General features: G+C 36.9%; 1 protein-coding gene across 8 annotated transcripts in view; it reads left to right on the forward strand.

The window, feature by feature from the left end:
• Positions 1-24082, forward strand: part of PATJ (PATJ crumbs cell polarity complex component) — a 395870-nt gene that overhangs the window by 10502 nt on the left and 361286 nt on the right. For all 8 annotated transcript variants that reach the window (XM_073234040.1, XM_073234044.1, XM_073234045.1 and 5 more), the window contains 4 exons: positions 844-1038; positions 2209-2348; positions 6641-6836; positions 8939-9067. In XM_073234040.1, coding sequence (XP_073090141.1) covers positions 844-1038; positions 2209-2348; positions 6641-6836; positions 8939-9067 — 660 coding nt within the window. The remainder of the gene's footprint in view (positions 1-843; positions 1039-2208; positions 2349-6640; positions 6837-8938; positions 9068-24082) is intronic.

Raw genomic sequence — 24082 nt, forward strand, 5'->3', positions numbered from 1 at the left:
GATATCAATAGAAATTAGAAAGATCCCTACAGATCTATCACTCTTACTGGACAAAGAGTAGATGTAGCCAACCATTCCACCACAGTAACATCTTTTAGATTTATATAGTTTACAGTTGATTTTGTCTATGAGGTCCTGTTGACATTTGTTCTGACGTTACCTTTACTCCACTGTGTTGGCACTTGTATTAGCTAATGATATTTTTAAATTAACTATTTTCCTACTCTCCATAATTATAGATTTCTCCCCTTTTATCTCCAAGCCACCTTTTTTTAAACTAACGTTTAAGTTGCTCTGCATCTCATTTACTACTAATCTTGAGAAAGTACTTAACGCCTGTGTGTTTGTTTTCATGTTCACAAAATGGAGTAATAGTATCTCAAAGAGCTGTTATAAGGATTAGAGGAGATAATATGTGAGGATAAGTGCTAAAGCAAACACTGATAAACACTTAATGTTATTTTTCTTGTATACTACCTTGGATCTTCTGCGGTTCCCCACATGGAAAAGCAGATAAATGCAGAAGGGCTCAGGTCTTGCTTACATGCTTATATGACTGGATGTATCTGTGTATGGGAAGTGGGAATGAACTGTTATACATGCTATTAATTTGAGGTAATGATAGAAGGCAGGAAACAACGCATTTTAAGCTATTAAACATTTTGTGTGATACTAAGTAAAATACAGCCTCATAAACACACAGATATGTATTTGTACCTTATCTCTCTTATGTGTATATATTTAACATGTATGTTATATATGTGATGGGGAAAATATAATAAATAGAAATAATTTTTTTTCTGAAGGTTTCTGTTGATGTATCCCTGTTTTTGTCTCCAACAGCTCAGCCATATACCCTCAAGTTGTTCAGCCAACTTTGATTTTTCCAAGAAAGGTTTATTAGTGTTTACGGATAGTGCCATTACTAATGGGAATGCCCACAGGTCCTCTAATAACTTGACTGTGTCTGGGTTATTTCCTTGGAACTCTAAGTCAGGAAATGAAAACTTCAACTCAGTCATTCAACAGATGGCTCAGGTAAAGTTATATTTTTTCATGGGAACATATAGCTTTATTTCTCTTATTACAACTTACAGAAGAAACCTATATTCACTCTTTTTTGCTTTAAAATGTGTTACTATGTATTTTGTTTGCTTATATTACTATATCGTCAGAAGGTATTAATAGTACTTTCTAAACTGGGTGTTTTTAAATTTGTTGGCTTAAAATTGCATAAGGGAAATAAATACTCTTGTGTGTGGTGAGGGGAGTTTTTAGATGAGGACTCCAATTTGACCATCTCTGCACTTGTTAGGAAAGAGATTATTATGCTTTTGATCATAGGAGAAAAATTAATGTCAACCAGAAGTGATGAAACTCCTTTTAATTTTATATCAAAACAAAATTAATGGGAGTTAGAACCAATGTAAGTTCAAAAATCTAGGGAAACATTTGATAGAGTAATGCATGTAGTTTTATCTCTAATACCTGTTAAAACTTAAATAATAAGCAATTGATTTGACTGTCTAGTTCCAGTCCTTTAAGTAATAATTATTTTATGTTACTTTTGTTAGTTGATTACACTTATGAAGTTTTCATGTTAAAAACATGGTTATTAACTAAAGTAACAGAGTTCTTGTTTGTCATAGGTAAAGCCCACTTGAATGGTGGCCTTTCCATAATCTTTTGAACTAACCTATTAAAATAGATATTAATTTATCATGATAGAATTAAAAATACAACCCTGAAAAATACAGCTGATTCTGACTTAGTCTGAACCCTAGCATGTTTTTGAAATAACCAATTTGCTTTCCTCATTTAAAAATATATTTTACATTGAGAATTTAGAGAAATTCAATGTAAAAAGTAACTTAGAATTTACTATGGGAAAGGACACTTTTCTCAGGAATTTTCATTCAGTTTGGAATTTATCTCATCATGTCAATGAAGTGTGAAAATACTACCTATCTGATTCCCTGAGGTTACAGAACACTGCACATCCCCTCTTATGTTTTACTAAAAATAATCAAGTGAGAGGATTTCCAGAAACAATTACTGAAATGCTGAGTTTATTTGGTTTTATAGAAACGACTTAGGAGAAACTGTTTTTGTGCTATTTACAAAATAATAATTACAGTTCTTTGAAAAGTGTCTGTTGGTTATATGTACTTGACTGACTTTTTTTTTTTTTTTATCTCCCTTCATTAGGGCCGGCAAATTGAGTATATAGATATAGAACGGCCTTCCTATGGAGGCCTTGGATTCAGTGTGGTGGCCATCAGAAGTCAAAACCTGGGAGAAGTTGATATCTTTGTGAAGGAAGTACAGCCAGGGAGTATAGCAGACAGGTGAGGAAAATGTTCATTTTGCTAATTTTTTTCTGACAATTCTGAAAACATTATTATAAAGAAGATAAGTAACTAGTAAGAAAAACAGTAACCATAGCAGTTTCCCTCTTCTTATGTATTTGTCAGACCTTCTGCAAATACTCTCACATGTACAGGTGACAGCAGTCTGACTAGTTTGAGTTTCCGAGAGAGTTAGTGGTTAACTGTAGTTACAGAGCTATTAATACTGGAAACAATGATGTGATTGCAAGACTGACTGCAAAGCTAGTACTCTTTCTTCTCAACCAGACTTTCAAAATTGGTCATGATTTTTAGCTGTGGTCTGATTGTTAGGAATGTTGAAATTTGCATTCTGCATACTCTTACTGTTTATGAGCTTAAGGTTATAACAGCTTGCTTGATAGTCATATGCTCTTGATTATTTCACTTACTGTAAATTAAAGCCCCCTCAGGTGTATGTGATCCCCTCTGTGTACTTGTGCCTTGTGTTTTTTTTAAAGGAGTAAGTACAAGCCTTATATTTTGTCTCTATTTAATAATTTCAGGTCTTTAGTTTATTATTCATTTAATATTATTCATTATATTACTATTTGTAAATTACTACTGCATATCAGAATAATAGGAAGGTAAGTAGTACTATTATTAAAAACTCTCAATCAATAATATATTTTTGAATTCTCATTCTCCATTCATGGGGGATCAGTTCTAGTCTCCCCAACTGAAAATTTGGAAATAATGGATTTCCATAACTTTGCATCCAGAATTCTGCCATGTCATGCAGCATTTCCTCAACTATGGTCTGAGGAACCACAGCAGTGGTCAGATATATTTGAGAAACTATCCTGTTCTTGGAGATTGGGTATACATAATTAGGGTAATCTCATAATTTATTGTCCAAGTTGGGATACTTTAGGAAGTACAAGGGTGTGCTATTAATGGCACTGAGACAGCAGGTATAAACTAGGACTATTCTGGTGAATTTAGACAATCCAGGGAAACATGGACTTAGGGTCATTTAACATTAGTTTACTTAAGGCAATGAAGTCTCTTGACAAAAAGCCTATTAACTTTGATTAGTCCAACTTTTCAATTTTTTTAACTTGAAAAAGTCTTTATTAGGATATGATTCACAGAACATAAGCATCACCATTTCAAAGTATACAATTCAGTTGCTTTTAGTGTAGTTTCAATGTTGTACATTGTTTATATGGTCAATCCTTATGTCTCAGTTACTCTGTACTAACAGGTCTATAATTACAAATTGAGATGAGCATTTCTAAAAAGAGGAGTTTGATATTTGAATGTATGGAGTAAACACTCTTGACCAAGGGCTAAGGAGTCAGGTGGCTTCCCAGAGGCAGTGGGCTTGAAGGGAAATCTGAGAGAAAACAGTGGGGTCTGCAGAGAGCAGAAGGTGTCATGAAGAGGAATAAAGGAGCTCTTGAGTGGTAGCCCTGGGAGAGAGCTGTGATATAGCTGTTATCCTTGGAGTGCGGCTGGTGTCAATCTGGTGTGCGTACTTAGTGTGAGAAAGCCCTGGAAAAAGGTAGAGGCCAGCCATGCAGAACCTTTCGATCATGTTAAAGGATCTTGATCAGTTCTTTCTTCTGAGCACCTTCCACATAGAACTGGGTTATTTTAGGAGGTCACCAAAGACCTGTTGGCTCTGAAAGTCATAGAAATCCTTTATTAAGGAATATTATGATGGAGAGACAAGAACTGGTCTACCCTTGAATGGAAAGTGTGAATATTTATAAATAATGTGAGTTAAATTATAAATAATAATATCAGTTAAGCTAATTCTATTCAACTTTAGAATGCATCAATATCATATTTTCCAGTAAACTCTCCTCTGCACCTTGTTTATCTTGGGTTGAGTTTATATTCCCTGAAAAGATACTAACTGGAAAGAAAAAAGGCATCCTGGAAGACTATTAGGTAGAAGGAAAGACAGAATAAAATAGATTAATTTCCAGAAAATAGAAAATTTTAGTATAAATAAATTAGAGACTGACTTATGCAAAATGAGTTACATCAGGGTTGAAAAGATTTAATAATAACTCATTCATTTGGGATTAATTAAGAGATTTCCTTTCATGAACAAGCTGTGAATAGGAATTTAGGTGAGGAAGTTAAAGACAAGCAGACACTGGAGATGGGAAAATGGAAGTGATTCCAGGATATTATCCTATAGTGATCATTGAGAAATGAATGCTTCTTTAGGTCTAAGGAAAAGTCACAAGCAACATTCTTAATTAAAAAAACACATACATTTCAAAATTATGAAGATCATTATGAAAATAATACATGCATATAATAGAAAATTATAAAATATAGAAATATAATAAACAACCCCCTCAACCTATTGGACCTTGACCACCCTGAGACAACTAGGAAATATATAAGAATATTTTCTTTTTATAAAGAAACAAGGCCATAGAATATATATAGTTTTGCATCTTACTGTCTCTTAATATAACATAGGCCTTTCTTAATAAAAAGTTGTTAAGTAATATTTTTAGTGCTACACGATCTGTTGTGAGAGTTACCCAAAATTTGGCATCAAAAATTGGAATATCCACGTGCTCGTTCCAAAGGACAAACTAAAACATTTGAGTCCCTGTCCTCAGAAAACTTAAAATTTACTATGGAGGATTTAACTAGCATACTTAGTAGAAATGAATATTCAATGAGTGATAAATGAGTGATTCAGAGAATTTTGATAAGGAGAATGAGGCAGACACAGAGACACTCAGCTGGACTGTGGAGGGTGGACTGAATTTGGCTGAGCAGAGTAGAAAAGCATTTGAGATGGAGAAAACCATTTACACAGCAGCAGGAAATGCCAGACATGTCTGAGTGGGAAAGAGTAGATAAGAATAGTTGGAAAGGGGTTTATGTTGGGAGGAAGCCAAGTTGGAAGAGTGCTTTGGGACCAAATGTAGAGGCCCTCAAATACCAACCAAGTTTACACTGTGCCCTAGAGGTCAGAAGTTCCCAATTCTGGTCCATGATAAAGTTTTGCTGAATCTGCTGTGGTAGCAGAAACATAAGGGCAATATAATAGAATTTTCACAATTCTAAATTTATGAATTAGAATTCTCTGTTCTGAGATATATCCCTTCTCAGGGAGAATTTTGTATTTTGAAGCTTACAAATGTTCTTTAATGGAACAATCATAACAAGAGTTGTTTTCTTTCCTTTGACTCTCCTTATTGGTCAATAACCATAATCATTATACATTTTTGAGTTGGGAAATACCAGCCTGAAGAGAGCCTAGAGAAATAAACCTTGAGGGATTTTGCAAATGAGGTTTTAGGTATTTGATAAGGATCTCCACTGGATGGTTGACATTGGGAATGGATAGGAGAAGATGGGTGGATACAAGAGAGATAAGGTAGGATAAGGAAGAATTGTGGTGATAATGGAGAAACAGGAAGAGGAAGAGTAGTGTTTGGGGACTAAAGTCAAATACAGTAAATCCTACTGTTAGCAGCACTAAAGTTAAAGAGTGCTTCACAGTCAGCACTACTTAAGATAAGATGCTAAATATGTCCTGGCTTTCATTTCTTGCATGTAAAATTTAAAGGTGATTTTGAAGATTAAGTGAGAAGCATTTAGCATAATACCTGGCTCATCGTAAATGCTCAGTAAATATTAACTGTAATAGTGCTTTTCTTCCTTAAGATTTTACTAGTGTCTTTTAAAAAATAGTGGTTTTTACCTTGGCTAGGAGTTGGGAGATTGGTGATTGAGATTGAGAGGATTTAGATACAGATTGGTAAGTAATCTCTATCGATTTTCAAGGAGAGTGCAGCCTCTGTTAACAAACAGTGGAAAAGTGAAGGACAGTGGTGATGATGGTGTGAATCTGCTAGAGAGGAGGTTATTGGTGAATTTGGGAAATTAGTTATCCTGGTGTAGTAGATGTTAAAGTCAGATTGGAAGGGGTTTAGGAGAGCAGAGTTGGTACAGAAATGGGGGCAGTGTCCCTGCTTGTAAACACTGGCAATGGGGGCCCTATACATTGTTTTTGCTTATTTTTCTACCCAAATGACTTTTAAAATATGTGTGTGTGTTTGTGTGTTCGAGAGAGAGTTTAGGGATGCACCACTTAATTGATTAATTAGCTTTAAAAGTGTTTTAATGAAAAGTGCTCTGAATATTTGAATAAATATACTAAGTGAAATAGTAACCATAAGAAGCAAACTGCTTAAGGTGAATATAATAGATTTTTAAAACTCAGGGTATTACGTCACATAAAACAAAATTTTTTTTCTTATTTCATAAAGGGATAAAAGATTAAAGGAAAATGACCAAATATTGGCTATTAATGACACACCACTGGATCAGTACATTTCCCATCAACAAGCAATTGCATTATTGCAACAGACCACTGGATCTTTGCGTCTGGTTGTGGCCAGGGAACCAGTCCACACAAAAAGCTGTACTAATACCAGCCTTGCTGATACCACTGTGCCTGAAACAGTGAGTTGCAAATTTTGAAAAATATTTAATTTTCAATTATACAATTGATTTTAAGAAGTATAAAGGCATTTAAAAGGTGTCATTTTACTTGTCATAGTTTAAGAGAAGATGATCGTTATCTCCAAATGTAACTTTAGCATTGTAAATAAGGTAGTTCATGAAGGGTTTTTGTTTTGTTATTTCAGTGTCCTGTGGTTCTACTTATTTAAGATTATTATTTAATATAGAGGACAAATTGTTATATTAGTTGTAACTTATTTGGTGATGGGAAGAGTCTTATGTTCCTTGGTGATATAGCCAGTTAATTAAGCTGAGAGTTTTTATTGGAGATTTATGGTTGAGTATCTTAAGTAAGATTTGGTTATTTATTTCAGAAACATTATTTTTGTAAATTATATTGGATGTTTATGACTAGATTATTGATACTACAAAATTATAGAAGTTTTTCTTTTTTTCAGTGTAATGATGTGTGTCAAACAAAAAAAAAAAGAATATGTCTCTTTTGGGAATCTAAACGTGCTTTATTTGACAGAGTTTGGCCTGCGTTTTCAGACTGCAAGCTATAATCTTATTTTCTTATAACACTAAGTGCTCACTGATTTATTTAATTTTCATTCATTGGGATGAAAGACAAAATAGACTGGGTACAGTGCAAGGTCATAACACAAATTAATGTATAGACATTTTCCTTGTAATCAGTAATATTATACAGCACAATTTACATAATAAATAGACTGAACAAAATGGGAAATTGCTTAGCATAGTGTTTAAGAACAAGAGCTCTGGATCAGCTAAGATGGGTTCAAGTCCAGTTGTTCCATTTTCTAGCTGTGTCATACTGGCCAGGTTCCTTGACTTCTCCACACCTCCGTTTCTTCATTTGTTACTTGAAACTACTAATAATGTCTACTTAGCAGAGACATCATGAAGATTAAATGAAAATGCATTTGAAGAATTACGCAAGGTGTTTGGTATAGAGTAAAAGCTGTACGAATATTTTTAGTAAATGTTTCTTCCCAGATAATAGATACTGTTCCAGATATGAATTTATTAAGCATCCCAATATTCCTAGTTATTTTAACGTTGCATAGTAACTTTCCAGTATAGTATAGTATAATAGAAAAGCTAATTAAATAAATATGCCCTAATGATCTTGAGAGGGAGAATTTGCTTCTGCAGTTAGATTATGTGAATTTAATGCACATTTCTGATGAAAACTGCTAGTTAGAGGAAAAATAGTTGTCTTTTGGTCTGATTTGAATAATCCTGTCGCTAGTATCCCCATTCAGGCCTACCTGCCTCTCCCTCATGGGAGTTGGCCAAGTTAGTCCCTTCACTTTGTGTCCTTCTCACCATTTTATTCTTCACATTGCTGTCAGATTAATCTTCCTAAACCAGTGCTTTGTTCCTGTCCTTTCTTCTAACACTTTCAGTTATTCCCATTCACTCATCCAATTAAATCCAGTCTTTTATTTGACCATATCCTTGACCCATTCTGTTATCTGGCCCAGCTTTGCCCTTACATTTTTGCTTTTGCTTGAATATCTTTTTTTTTCTCTGTCATGCAATTAAAATGCTACTTTTTCCTTGAAGCTTTCCAGAATTGTTCATTGAATTTGACTTCTTGTCTCTGTCCACTGCCCAAATCTTTATATTTTGTGATTCTTATTCAATTTGAGTAAACACATATTTATTGTTTCCTACTTATGTGCTGGACATTGTGCTAATATTGGGCATAGACTGGAGAATGAGACAGACATGTTTCTGTCCTCTTGGAGCTATGTGTCGTCTGATTTCATGTTGTCTTGTATTTTAATTACTTGTGTTTTAGTTTATTAGAGCTATATGTCATCTGATTCCATGTTATCTTGTATTAATTACTTGTGTTTTAGTTTGTCTCTACTGGATTATAAAATCCTTCAGGGCAGGGGCCATCTGATGATCTTTACCTATCTCCTAGCCTCCAGAAAGTTGCCTTGATTAATTGTATGGATGTTCAATTTGTTGTATACCTGTTACTTTAGTAATTACTGTATTGGGCAACAGCTAAGAATCTGTGTGTTTTACTAACGCTTTGGCTCTTGCCATTCATTCATGTGTAGGTTCGTTGGGGCCATATTGAAGATGTTGAGCTCATTAATGATGGCACTGGGTTAGGTTTTGGAATAGTTGGAGGAAAATCAAGTGGCGTGGTTGTGAGGACTATAGTTCCTGGAGGATTAGCGGATCGAGTAAGTTGCCCTTTATTTTCATTTTGATTTTATACAATTTCAGTTGTGTGGCTGGAAATGCAATTTTATACCATGGATCACTAGGATATATGATTCCATAACTAGAATTTAAGTATTGTGAAAATGTTTTTTGGTAAATGTTTATGTACACTCACTCTAGTTTATTTTAAATAGTTCATAGATCATCATTTGGGTTTTTTGTTTTTGATTTTGTTTTTGCCTGTGATTGACACTCTTCTTGATGCCATCAGAGGACAACTATTTTTATTGAAATGAGTCATTCATGGTATTGAATTTGAATGTCAGTATTACTCTCTCCCAGTGTACCTTTCAAGAGCCTAACTATGAAAACCAGAAGATACGTGATTATTAAACATTTGTCCCAATATTATATGTGGTAAATTTCACTTAAATTACAATTTTTTGGCATTATGAATCAAGTGGCTATTATTTAGCTGTATTTAAACTGAAAAAGTGGGCCATTTTAAAGCTTATCAACTGTTTCTGCTCAGTTTCACATTGAAGAAAGTGTTTAAACTACATTTAGTTTTCAGAAAGTAGTTTAGAAATTTAGTTATGAAGCTCCTTAATAATGAACTCATATAGACTGTCCATGATAGTCAGAATAATATGTAATTTATCTGATTAATGTCCAGTAACATAAATTTATCCCTTCTAATAAACATAAGATGAACTTGCTGTGCACTTGCAGCTTTGAGTCAAGTTCCTCAGCTCTCTATTTCTACTCAAGAATGCTCCTCCTTATGCAAATTGTGGAGCTATTAACATTTCTATTATTCTTTTAGCATCTAAGTGTATGTATTTAAGGAAGCGGCTCTGAGAGTTTGGTCTAGGGGCTTCTGGGGTCCCTGGGACTTTTGCAGGAGGTCTGTGAGATCAAAACAACTTTCATACTAAGGCTAAGATGTTCTTAGCTGTTTCACCATGTTGCATTTGCACTGAATATGCACAAGCAGGGTCAGACTTAAATTCTTGATGCCTCAGTGTGAAACAAGGTGACTGGCAGTCATTGCATTATTCTCCACCGTGTGCTTGCAACAAAGAAGAAAAAAATGCCAGTCTCACTTAAGAAAAAGTGAGCAAAATATTAAATTTAGTAAATTTTGACCTTGAAGTATATGTCTTTTTAATATTGTATGACAAAAATGGAACATACCATATAGCATCTGTGCCATATACTGAATTATGATTATTGTCTTGAGGAACATTTATGAGACAAATTTGCCATGTTTTTATATGGAACAGCATTTGAACTTCTAAAATAAAAAAAAATTATTTAAAAAAATTTGGGTGGATATAACTGACATATAACATTATGTAACCTTCAGGTATACAACATAATGATTTGGCATTTGTTTATATTGCAAAAAGATCACCATGATAAGCCTAGTTAACACTATGATCACCACATAGTTATAATTTTTATTTTTTTCCTTGTGACAAGAACTTTGTGTGCTAGTTTCTTAGCAACTTCCAAATATACAATATGGTATTATTAATTGCAGCCACCATGCTATACATGATATCCTTAGGACTTATGTGTCTTATCACTGAAAGTTTGTGCTGTTTCTGACAGAAAAACTATAGTTATTCAGACTTGGGTAGTTGGCACACATTTCCTTGAAAATGGATAAAGTAAGCTTATCATTTCAAGGAAAATGACTGACAGCATTTGTTGGTGATGATGAAATTTGAACTTTGAAGTGAAAATTAGAGTTTTGGAAAATTTGTGTTTACCACAAGCTTGAAATTTTGCAATATTTAAAGACTTTTCTGATAAGGTTGTTGGTGATACTGTTAATCAATATGATTTTTTGATAATATGTCAATATTTGGAAGAGCTGAATAGCTCTGAATCAATATTTTCTGAAGACCAATGTGTGATACGGCAATATATAAGTAAAAGATCGATAAAAAATTCAAGATTGATCAATAGGCTTTTAATGAAAAAGTGTCTGAAAATGTGTTGGTTAGCTTCAGCTTCCACACTGAAACCGATTTTTAAGAAACCACTGTCAAGTTGTGGTGTGTTACCAAAGAAGAATGGACTGAAAAGGTGTTTGCAACCCTTCTCCATTTCCCAGCTATACATCTGATTGAGGCTAGAGTTTCCTTATATACTTCAACCAATACAACATAGCACAATATATAGAGTGCTAAGGCAAATATAAAAATCCAATTGTCTTCTTTTAAGCCAACAGTGAAGAGATTTGCAAAAATATTTAAAAATACTACTCTTCTCACCATTTGTTTTGTTTTAGAAAATACTTTTAAAAATAAAAATATGAACAATATATTAAAATATTTTTATATATTATATATATAGTATATTACTACTTATATTAAATACTTTAAATTTTTTTAGTGCTATTTTCTAATTCATTACATATCAGTGGAGAGAACCATATAGACAAAAGCTCTTTGAGATTCTCAGTAATTTTTGAGATACAGTGATATACAGTAAATTGTCCATATAACAATAACTTTTGATACTGTCAAGTTGTGATTACTGTCAAGTCTGAAATCTATAGGCTGGAAATTCAGGTAAGAGTTGACATTGCAGCCTGGACCCTGAAATTTGTAGGGCAGGTTGGCAGGATTTCTCAGAAAATCAGGCAGGAACTCTGTACAGTCTTGAGGCATAATTCTTTCTTCTCCAGGAAACTTTAGTTTTTGCTCTTAAAGTCTTCAACCAATTAGATGGAGCCCCTTGATGTTATTGAGAGTAATGTGCTTTATTTAAAGTTAACTGATTGTAGAAAAATATTACCCCATTAACATCTAGATAATGTTTGACCAAACAACTGGTATCACAGCCTAGCGAAGAAGACACATAAAATTTAACCGTCACACCATCTATCACCTCAGTCAAGAAAATGGGCATATCCATCACTCACAAAAGTTTTCTGTGCCCCTTTGTAATCCCCAGTCCTCCATCCTCAGTTTTTAAGAGTGTATAGGGTTTCAGAGAATGGTTGAAAATGGTCACTTTATGGAAACACATCTTAAAAATACATCTGTGGTAGGCGGAGCCAGGATGGCAGCGTGAGTAGAGCAGTGGAAATCTCCTCCCCAAAACACATAGAGCTATGAAAATATAACAAAGAAAACTCTCCCTAAAATAGAGACCAGAGGACACAGGACAACATCCAGACCACATCCACACATGCAAGAACCCAGCGCCTTGCGAAGGGATAAGATACAAGCCCCGGCCCGGCGAGACCCGAGTGCCTCTCCCCCCGGCTCCTGGCGGGTGGAAAGAAACCGGAGCGGTTTTTTTTTTTTTTTTTTGGCGAGTGCTTTATGGAAGCCTTAAAGGGACAGGTACCCCGTTGCTAGGGAGGCAGGGTGGCGGGACCGGTGAGTGGGTGCCTGGGACCGGCGCCTGAGGACAAAGATCGCGCGTTTTTCCCTACGGGACCGGTTGGCGGGTGCCTGAGACTGGTGCCTGAGGACGGAGGAAATCACGCGTTTTTCCCCCTTTTTTTTTTCTCTTTTTGGCGAGTGCTTTTTGAAAGCCTTAAAGGGACAGGGACCCCGTTGCTAGGGAGGCAGGGCGGTGGGACCAGTGTGCGGGTGCCTGGGACCAGCGCCTGAGGACAAAGATCGCGCGTTTTTCCCTATGGGACTGGTGGGCGGATGCCTGAGACTGGTGCCTGAGGATGGAGGAAATCGTGCGTTTTGCCCCTTTTTTTTTTCTCTTTTTGGCGAGTGCTTTTTGGAAGCCTTAAAGGGACAGGGACCCCGGTGCTAGGGAGGCAGGGCGGCGGGACTGGTGAGCGGGTGCCTGGGACTGGCGCCTGAGGACAAAGAGTATCCCGTGTTTTTCCCTGCGGGACCGGAGGGTGGGTGCCTGAGACCAGCGCCTGAGGACTGAGGAAATCGCGTGTTTTTCCCCTTTTTTTCCCTCTTTTTGGCGAGTGCTTTTTGGAAGCCTTAAAGGGACAGAGACCCTGGTGCTAGGGATTCAGAGCAGCAGGACCGGTGAGCGGGTGCCTGGGACCAGCACCTGAGGACAAAGAATATCACGCGTTTTTCCCTGCGGGACCGGTGGGCGGGTGCCTGAGACTGGCGCCTGAGGACGGAGGAAATCGTGCGTTTTTCCCCTTTTTTTTTTCTCTTTTTGGTGAGTACTTTTTGGAAGCCTTAAAGGGACAGGGACCCCAGTGCTAGGGAGGCAGAGCAGCAGGACCGGTGAGCGGGTGCCTGGGACCGGCGCCTGAAGACAAAGAATATCATGTGTTTTTCCCTGTGGGACCGGTGGACGGGTGCTTTTTGGAAGCCTTGAGGGGACAGGAACCCCAGTGCTAGGGAGGCAGGGACCAGTGAGCGGGTGCCTGGGACCAGCGCCTGAGGAAAAAAAAAAATCACGTGTTTTTTCCTTTTTTTTTTTTTTTTTTTTTTTTCCTGTTCCCTCTCTCATTGTTGCTGTTGTTGTTTTGGTTTGGAGAGTGCTTTTTGGAAGTCTTAAAGGGGCAGGACAGGACACTTAGACCAGAGGCAGGGAATCTGGGAATCTCTGGGCACTCTAACCCCCTGGGCAACAGAGAGCACAGAGGCCCCTTATGGAGATAAATAGCCTCCCGGCCGCTCCCGCTCCAACGGGGCTCCACCACTTTGGAGGAGCAGCCCCAGCCAGGCCAAGCCCACAGCAACAGCAGAGATAAACTCCATAGCAAACGGGCAGGTAGCAGAAGCCCTGTCTGCGCACAGCTGAAAAGCATAAGCCACTAGAGGTCGCTATTCTCCCAGGAGAGGATGGCCACAACCAACAAGAAGGGAAGCTCTTCCAACGGTCACTCGTACCAGGTCTGCAAACTATCTCTATCACCATGAAAAAGCAAAACTACAGGCAGACAAAGATCACAGAGACAACACCTGAGAAGGAGACAGACCTAACCAGTCCTCCTGAAAAACAATTCAAAATAAAAATCATGAACATGCTGACAGAGATGCAGAGAAAAATGCAAGAGCAATGGGATGAGATGCAGAGAAAAATGCAAGAGCAATGGGATGAAGTCCGGAGGAAGATCACAGATGTCAGGAAGGAGATCACAGAAGTGAAACAATCCCTGGAAGGATTTATAAGCAGAATGGATAAGATGCAAGAGGCCATTGAAGGAATAGAAGCCAGAGAACAGGAACGTATAGAAGCTGACATAGAGATAAAAGGATCTCCAGGAATGAAACAACACTAAGAGAACTATGTGACCAAATAAAAAGGAATAATATTCGTATTATAGGGGTACCAGAAGAAGAAAGAGGAAAAGGGATAGAAAGTCTCTTTGAAGAAATAATTGCTGAAAACTTCCCCAAACTGGAGGAGGAAATAATTGAACAGACCATGGAATTATACAGAACCACCAACAGAAAGGATCCAAGGAGGACAACACCAAGACACATAGTAATTAAAATGGCAAGGATCAAGGACAAGGAAAGAGTTTTAAAGGCAGCTAGAGAGAAAAAGGTCACCTATAAAGGAAAACCCATCAGGCTAACATCAGACTTCTCGACAGAAACCCTACAGGCCAGAAGAGAATGGCATGATATACTTAATGCAATGAAACAGAGGGCCTTGAACCAAGGATACTGTATCCAGCACGACTATCATTTAAATAAGATGGCAGGATTAAACAATTCCCAGACAAGCAAAAGCTGAGGGATTTTGCTTCCCACAAACCACCTCTACAGGGCATCCTACAGGGACTGCTCTAGATGGGAGCACTCCTAAAAAGAACACAGAACAAAACACACAACATATGAAGAATGGAGGAGGAGGAATAAGAAGGGAGAGAAGAAAAGAATCTCCAGACAGTGTATATAACAGCTCAATAAGCGAGCTAAGTTAGGCAGTAAGATACTAAAGAAGCTAACCTTGAACCTTTGGTAACCACGAATCTAAAGCCTGCAATGGCAATAAGTACATATCTCTCAATAGTCACCCTAAATATAAATGGACTTAATGCACCAATCAAAAGACACAGAGTAATAGAATGGGTAAAAAAGCAAGACCCATCTATATGCTGCTTACAAGAAACTCACCTTAAACCCAAAGACAAGCATAGACTAAAAGCCAAGGGATGGAAAAACATATTTCAGGCAAATAACAGTGAGAAGAAAGCAGGGGTTGCAGTACTAATATCAGACAAAATAGACTTCAAAACAAAGAAAGTAACAAGAGATAAAGAAGGACACTACATAATGATAAAGGGCTCAGTCCAACAAGAGGATATAACCATTCTAAATATATATGCACCCAATACAGGAGCACCAGCATATGTGAAGCAAATACTAACAGAACTAAAGACGGAAATACACTGCATGCATTCATTGTAGGACACTTCAACACACCACTCACCCCAAAGGATAGATCCACCGGGCAGAAAATAAGTAAGGACACACAGGCACTGAACAACACACTAGAACAGATGGACCTAATAGACATCTATAGAACTCTACATCCAAAAGCAACAGGATATACATTCTTCTCAAGTGCACATGGAACATTCTCCAGAATAGACCACATACTAGCTCACAAAAAGAGCCTCAGTAAATTCCAAAATATTAAAATTCTACCAACCAATTTTTCAGACCACAAAGGTATAAAACTAGAAATAAATTCTACAAAGAAAACAAAAAGGCTCACAAACACATGGAGGCTTAACAACATGCTACTAAATAATCAATGGATCAATGAACAAATCAAAATAGAGATCAAGGAATATATAGAAACAAATGACAACAACAACACTAAGCCCCAACTTTTGTGGGACGCAGCGAAAGCAGTCTTAAGAGGAAAGTATATAGCAATCCAGGCACACTTGAAGAAGGAAGAACAATCCCAAATGAATAGTGTAACATCACAATTATCGAAACTGGAAAAAGAAGAACAAATGAGGCCTAAAGTCAGCAGAAGGAGGGACATAATAAAGATCAGAGAAGAAATAAACAAAATTGAGAAGAATGAAACAATAGCAAAAATCAATGAAACCAAGAGCTGGTTCTTTGAGAAAATAAACAAAATAGATAAGCCTCTAGCCAAACTTATTAAGAGAAAAAGAGAATCAACACAAATCAACATAATCAGAAATGAGAATGGAAAAATCACGACAGACTCCACAGAAATACAAAGAATTATTAAAGACTACTATGAAAACCTATATGCCAACAAGCTGGAAAACCTAGAAGAAATGGACAACTTCCTAGAAAAATACAACCTCCCAAGACTGACCAAGGAAGAAACACAGAAGTTCAACAAACCAATTAGGAGCAAAGAAATTGAAACGATAATAATAAAAACTACCCAAGAACAAAACCCCAGGGCCGGACGGATTTACCTCGGAATTTTATCAGACACACAGAGAAGACATAATACCCATTCTCCTTAAAGTGTTCCACAAAATAGAAGAAGAGGGAATACTCCCAAACTCATTCTATGAAGCCAACATCACCCTAATACCAAAACCAGGCAAAGACTCCACCAAAAAAGAAAATTACAGACCAATATCCCTGATGAATGTAGATGCAAAAATACTCAATAAAATATTAGCAAACAGAATTCAACAGTATATCAAGACAATTTGGTACTGGCACAAGAACAGAGCCAGAGACCAGTGGAACAGATTAGAGACTCCAGACATTAACTCAAACAAATATGGTCAATTAATATTTGATAAAGGAGCCAAGGACATACAATGGCAAAATGACAGTCTCTTCAACAGATGGTGTGGGCCAAACTGGACAGCTACATATAGGAGAATGAAACTGGACCATTGTCTAACCCCATATACAAATGTAAACTCAAAATGGATCAAAGACCTGAATGTAAGTCATGAAACCATTAAACTCTTGGAAAAAAACATAGGCAAAAACCTCTTAGACATAAACATGAGTGACCTCTTCTTGAACACATGTCCCCGGGCAAGGAAAACAACAGCAAAAATGAGCAAGTGGGACTACATTAAGCTGAAAAGCTTCTGTACAGCAAAAGACACCATCAATAGAACAAAAAGGAACCCTACAGTATGGGAGAATATATTTGAAAATGACAGATCCGATAAAGGCTTGATGTCCAGAATATATAAAGAGCTCACATGCCTCAACAAACAAACAAAAAATAACCCAATTAAAAAATGGGCAGAGGAACTGAACAGACAGTTCTCTAAAAAAGAAATACAGATGGCCAACAGACACATGAAAAGATGCTCCACATCGCTAATTATCAGAGAAATGCAAATTAAAACTACAATGAGGTATCACCTCACACCAGTAAGGATAGCTGCCATCCAAGAGACAAACAACAAAAAATGTTGGCGAGGCTGTGGAGAAAGGGGAACCCTCCTACACTGCTGGTGGGAATGTAAATTAGTTCAACCGTTGTGGAAAGCAGTTTGGAGGTTCATCAAAATTCTCAAAACAGACCTGCCATTTGACCCAGGAATTCCACTCCTAGGAATTTACCCTAAGAACGCAGCAATCAAGTTTGAGAAAGACAGATGCACCCCTATGTTTATCGCAGCACTATTTACAATAGCCAAGAATTGGAAGCAACCTAAATGTCCATCGGTAGATGAATGGATAAAGAAGATGTGGTACATATACACAATGGAATACTACTCAGCCATAAGAAGTGGAAAAATCCAACCATTTGCAGCAACATGGATGGAGCTGGAGAGTATTATGCTCAGTGAAATAAGCCAAGCGGAGAAAGAGAAATACCAAATGATTTCACTCATCTGAGGAGTATAAGAACAAAGGAAAAACTGAAGGAACAAAACAGCAGCGGAATTACAGAACCCAAAAATGGACTAACAGGTACCAAAAGGAAAGGAACTGGTGAGGATGGGTGGGCAGGGAGGGATAAGGGTGTGGAAGAAGAAGGGGGGTATTAAGATTAGCATGCATGGGGGGGAGGCAGAAAGGGGAGGGTGGGGTGCACAACACAGAGAGGACAAATAGGGATTCTACAACATTTTGCTAAGCTGATGGACAGTAACCATAATGTGGTTGTTAGGGGGGACCTGATATAGGGGAGAGCATAGTAAACATAGTACTCTTCATGTAAGTGTAGATTAAAGATTAATAAAAAAAAATGAAAGAAAGAAAGAAAAGGGGGATTACTCCTTGATAGGATAAAACTATTGGTAAATCAAAGATCAACGCATGCTTTAAATATCCTTAATGTTGATCACTTAAAGGGTGTCAGATGATCAGCTATGGAGGTACTCTTTTCTGATAATATTCCTTTCTCTTAATAAAAAAAAAAAAAAAAGCAGTTCCTGTGTGCTGACCTCCAATGAGTTCTGCACAGTGGTATAGAGGGCATGTCAAAGTGTGGGCAAAGGGTCTGTTTATTTCTATGCAGAAGATCAAGGCCTAGCTTGAATACCCAGAAAATGAACTAAGACATGATAGGAGGAGGAGCTTCCGGCATCAGCACTCTCTGGAGGACTCGTGCCAGGGGATGATCATCAAAAAGCCTCCACAGGGATCCGGGCGATGCTGCGATTGTGGCTGCGTCCACCCCACCGTTTCCTGGACTTGCCATTGGAATGAGGAAGGAGATGTCTAGGCTGGCATGTGCATACAGTGAGACAACGAATTTGACTGTTGGACCTCAACCAGGAGTTGGGAGGGGTGCAAGTTGTAGCACTCCAAAATCTTATGACTATAGACTATCTACGGTTAAAAGAACATATGGGAGGTGAACAGATCTCAGAAATGGGCTGCTTTAATTTGTCTGATTTCTCTCAGACTGTTCAAGTATAGTTGGACAATATCCATCATATCATAGACAAATTTTCACAAATGCCTAGGGTGCCTAAATGGTTTTCTTGGCTTCACTGGAGATGGAAGGTAATTATAGATTTGCTTTGTTTATGTCACTGTATTCCTATTATGTAAATATGTGTGTACAAATTAGTAGTTTAAAACCTATACATTCTTAAGGTACTCTACAAGAAGATATGTCAAAGAAATAATCAATCCTCCCATGTTTTCTTCTATATGCTACCTCTATAGCTTTTCTTCTTCCTTCCTAATTACAACCCTTAAATAGAATTCGTGTCTCATATCGAAGTTACCGAGTATCATAATTCCTCCAGGTGGTAAAGATACCTCGAGACAAGTGCTGGGGATAGAAGCCACAGGGCATAAATCTGCAAAGAAGTAAAAAGCTAACCTTTTCAAACAATATGGCTTCTCTCTCACTTACCAACTTTACATTTCCCTGTATGGCCCCGGAAGATGACTGGTTAGCCAGAGACAGGTAAGATTCCTCAAGGGAGGAACAACCTAAGACAGGCACAGTCGCAGGGGGGCCATCAGGTGAGAAATTGAGGATCAACAGAGGTGAGGCTCAGAATTTCATTCCCCCTGCTTTGAGAGAAATCTTCTGCATCCATGGATGTTTTATTGCCCTTGTCTAGCTTGGATTAACACATAGTCTACAGGCACACACCTGATCATCTACAATTGCTCTCCTACAACACTAAACTATGTTTTCTACCTTTATCTTGCATCTACCTACCACTTCAGCATTTTATTAAAAATAAAAATAATAATAATAATAAAGGGAGAAATGTGGGATCCACATATAAATCAATTATAAAAATCTAACGAATATTCATATTTGACCTGATTGTTTATAGTTCATAATGCGTGATCAAAACCGAAAGTTTCTGTGATGAATGCCCTTGTACTGTTCACCATGTAAGAATTTATTCACTATGTAAGAATTCGTTCACCATGTAAGAACTTGCTCGTTATGCTTCAGAAGATTGGAGACTGACGAGAGTTAGGCCTGAGATGGATTAATGATTGTGCATTGAGCATTGACCCCCTCTACTGAATTTTATTGTTGTTAACAACCATTTGATCAATAAATATGAGAGATGCCCTCTCAACAAAAAAATACATCTGTGGCACAAAACAAATATTCTTAGGGGCTTCTTAAAAATTTTTGTGACCTGGGAAAGGATGAGATTTTGTGGAGTGTTTTGCTATCCCCCATCCCCCACACCTTAGCAATTTTTTAAGCTTGTTGGCTGGAGTAACATTTTTCAAGATGCGAAGTGGAATAAGTATTGTGGAAAACTAAGGGCCAAATAAACTTAGAAAACAACAAGTTAAACAAAATCACATAGGTTTCTTTACTCTGAGACTTTTCTGAGCTTTTCATTTCCTAATGTGCATTACGAATTTTCACAAGGAGAATATGATATGCATGGTTTCCCAGATTAATCCCTTTGAGGCACCGTTGGGAAAAGCCCAGGTCTGATTTTCACCATTTCCTAAAGGAAATGGTCATCAAGGAGGTGACAGGGTGTGCCAGTCAGACTCATAATGGAGAAGCAAGTGTTTATGCCAGACATTGTTATCTGCCTAATATACAGTATTCTCATGTAATCCTTAAAACAGCCATACTTTTTATTCCCAAATTATGGATATGCAGATTGTTAAGAAATCACCCAAGGCTACACAACTAGGAAATGGCAAAGTCAGGATATTGTCCACATCTGTTAACTCTGAAGCCTGTCTTTTATAGCTGAAATCTATTCATCCAAAGGTGATTCTGATGTTTTCCTTTTCCTGATGTGTACCTGTCCAGGGTTGGCCAAGCCTATCATCAGGGAATAGCGAGGTCTAGGAGCAACAGAGCTGTTGGCTCTTTCATTGGAGAATGTGGTGTGACCTAAACATGGGCACAGGGCAGTCCCCCCTCTGTCGCTCATCTCAGCTAATGGCAGATAAATGTCTTCAACTGACTCTGTGTATTGTTGCTACATCTGTAAGTTGCTCCTCATCTAATCTGACTGTAGCTTTTAAAAGTTAAAGGGAATATTTCTTTTATTGAAAATATACCTATGTTTTCAATATTAATGCTCACTCTTGACTGTGGCAATGTTCATGTTAATGAAATAGGGTTCTTAGTTCATGAGTTCAGGTGTAATCAAGATTAATCATAAGTAATACCTACATTCTGCTAAAGGGGTTAATTAATACTACTTTCCTTAATTGTATAATAGTAAGTTAGTATTGTATAATAGTAAATTAAAAGTTAGTATTTCTTATTTAAAAGAGTTTCATGAACTAGCCCTTATATTTCTTTTGTGCTTATAGATAAGTCGTATGTGTGGTTGGAAGACGGGGTAGAGTTGAGGTGTGGCAAAGAACACTTAAACTGAGATCACTGCAGTCTAAAGAGGTGTCAGAAATGGATGCATTTGATGGACTTGCTGTAATCAGGGCACTAGGGTAAAGATTTTACATATAGTGTTAAGTTTAATGCTTATATGTAAAAGAGAAATTTATTCCCATTTTGCATAAGAGGGATCTGAGATTTAGGTGGGATAAATAACTGACCTTTGACCATACACTTTGACTGAGTAGAGCCAGAATTTGAACTTAGATGTGTCAGACTCCAAAGCCCTTACTTTTCCTTCACTGTCTAGTCTCTCTAGTGTTATAAAGTAAATGAAATAGAAAAATAGTGATTTATATGAGTTTTTTAGATACATTTGTTGAGGTCTTGTTTTAATGACCAATCAGTAAATATAATCAAGGCCAATTCCATGGATAGGGAAATTATATGTTATCATGTTAAGGAGAGGTAAAAACCCATCTGCTTATAATCCTCATACTCTCCCAAATTCACAGTACCTGAAACATAACATCTTTTGAAAATTCTCTTCAGCTATGGCAAAAATTCCAAAAATTTTCAGCAGTTAGAAGTTTTTTGGTTTCTGTTTTTGTTTTTTTAAATTGATAATGGACAGTATAAAACTTCTTTGTTTTGCAGAAATCTCTTTTATGGGCTGGAGGAATTCTAGGGGAATTGGGTTCACTGAGTTACCCCCATTGTTCTAGAAGTTGACTATTACAACACAGCCTACTTCAAAGTTGTCATGAATTATTGACTCTTTGGTATCAGGCAGTTATATTATGAGTTATATTAACTATCCAGTAACCTTTAATACTAAGAAGGAATGGAGCCAAGCAAGGATTGGAGTGTTGGTATGAACTATCAGGCGTTTTCAATCTAGAAAAAGCAAGGCCCAGCTTGAAGCCATGGAGCAGTTGGCTATTCCCAAGCAATTTGGCTTTGAGTAAGTCTATAAACATATTTTCTTTATCCTTAAAAAGAGGGCTCTGGGAATTAGAGTAGGATAGAATAGATGTACTCAGATTTAGTACCTTCCTTTAATTCCTTGAGGGAAAGAGTGTTTATCTTATAAAGTCACTATTTTCTGTCAATGACATGTTGCCTTTTGATAAAAGACCAAAGATGGAACTGGCCTGGAATCAAAAGTAGTAGTAATTTCATTTTATGAGTTGTGAAAGTACTTGGTGCCATTTTTAGAAACAAATTTGATTTCTTTCTTTTGTAGCTCAGTCCTGAATTTCTTTAGGTTTTCAAATAATTTTTGAATACAAATTATTGCCAACCATAGCCTATCAGAGAAATTAAAATGCAAAGTTTTATATATATATATGTGTGTGTGTGTGTATATATGTATTATATATATAATTAATATATATATATATGTTTTAGCCAATAACTACTAACTTGGATTAAGTTACTTTTTCTCTTTTAAAAAAAACATATAAATGATACCTTCAGTACTTTTACTGTAATAGTGTGTTACCCTATTATCAACTGTTTTAATTTTTCTGCCTTCCATACTGTCTTTGCCTACCTATATTTGTTTTCTCTTTTGAGATAATCTATGGCTTAATAAGCTTTTATATTTGGACATTTGATTAACATGCTATGTGTTTGAATCTTGGCATAGCTATGTATTGGCTATCGCTGATACATGATTTCTGTAAAAGAGAAAAAAAAACTATGCCTTTTAGTTTCCTTGCACACTAGACAGGTTATGGAAGGAGAATATCAATCAGAAAATATCAGTAAAATGCAATATTTGGGGCAGCTGGACTTATAAAAGGTAGCTGTCATTTTTGTGTCTTTTCTATCAATCTGACTAATGATTGTTTTTGCATTTATGAATTCCTCAGAACACCTGTTTTTCTGGAAGAAGAAATGTTTGACTTTCAGTGAGAGATGCAAATTGTCTGTATCATTTTAAATTGAGTTGAGGTAAAATAGGAAAAAAAGTAGTGCCTAGCAAGTGACTAAATACGTACTTATGGTGAAATGCCCTTCTTTGTCTAAGCCAAGTTTGAAAACACTTATTTGACATAGTCTTTATTCTTCCATCAGGCCATAATTCTGTTGAAGGATGGTTTGATTCACACAGGCAACTTTCTTCTTACTTTTCATCATAATTATTGACTTACGTTTAAGTAGTTCCTTTAGTTCATGTTTGTTGCATTGATAAAAATAGAATACCAAATTATCAGTGCTTAAATAGAAATCCAGCAATTCTTTCTTTCTTTTTCCATAATAACCTTTCCTGGTATCTATTTCTTTTCTCTAAGCCTTTCCAAATATTTCCGAATTGAGTTGCATTTGTTTCCCTGCTCCTCTCCACTATCAGTTGCTTCTAGTGTCTTCTGCAGAGTTCACAGAAAAGCACCAGCTTTCTACTAATTATTTTGATCTAACACCTTCCTTCATTCAGGTTTCTGCGAAATTGGAGAAAAGGAAGGGTGGGGAATAGACTTTATAGGCTGAAGACCTCTTTTCACTGTTTTCTTCTGACCTCCATCTACAATTTATAGATGGCGCCCCCTGGAGGCAGGAATATGAAGCTTAGAACTGCACAAGCCCCTGGTCACTGCTCTGTTCTCAGGCTGTCCTTTCAGTAGCAAAATACCTATTTTTCATCTTCCTTTTATTTAAACTTTTTAACAGTTATTGGAAATTTCTTGGAGAATAAGACAACAGTAAATTCATCTCTGCTAGCTTTATCCTGGAGATACCAGTATAAGACAAATGACTAAGTGAGAACAGATCTTCAGTGGAACAGCTTGGGTTGACCTTTGGTCCTGCCATTTATTAGCTTTGTGACATTGGTCAAGTCAGTCAAG

The sequence above is a fragment of the Manis javanica genome, chromosome 4, assembly GCF_040802235.1.
Source record: "Manis javanica isolate MJ-LG chromosome 4, MJ_LKY, whole genome shotgun sequence".
Lineage (NCBI taxonomy): Eukaryota > Metazoa > Chordata > Mammalia > Pholidota > Manidae > Manis > Manis javanica.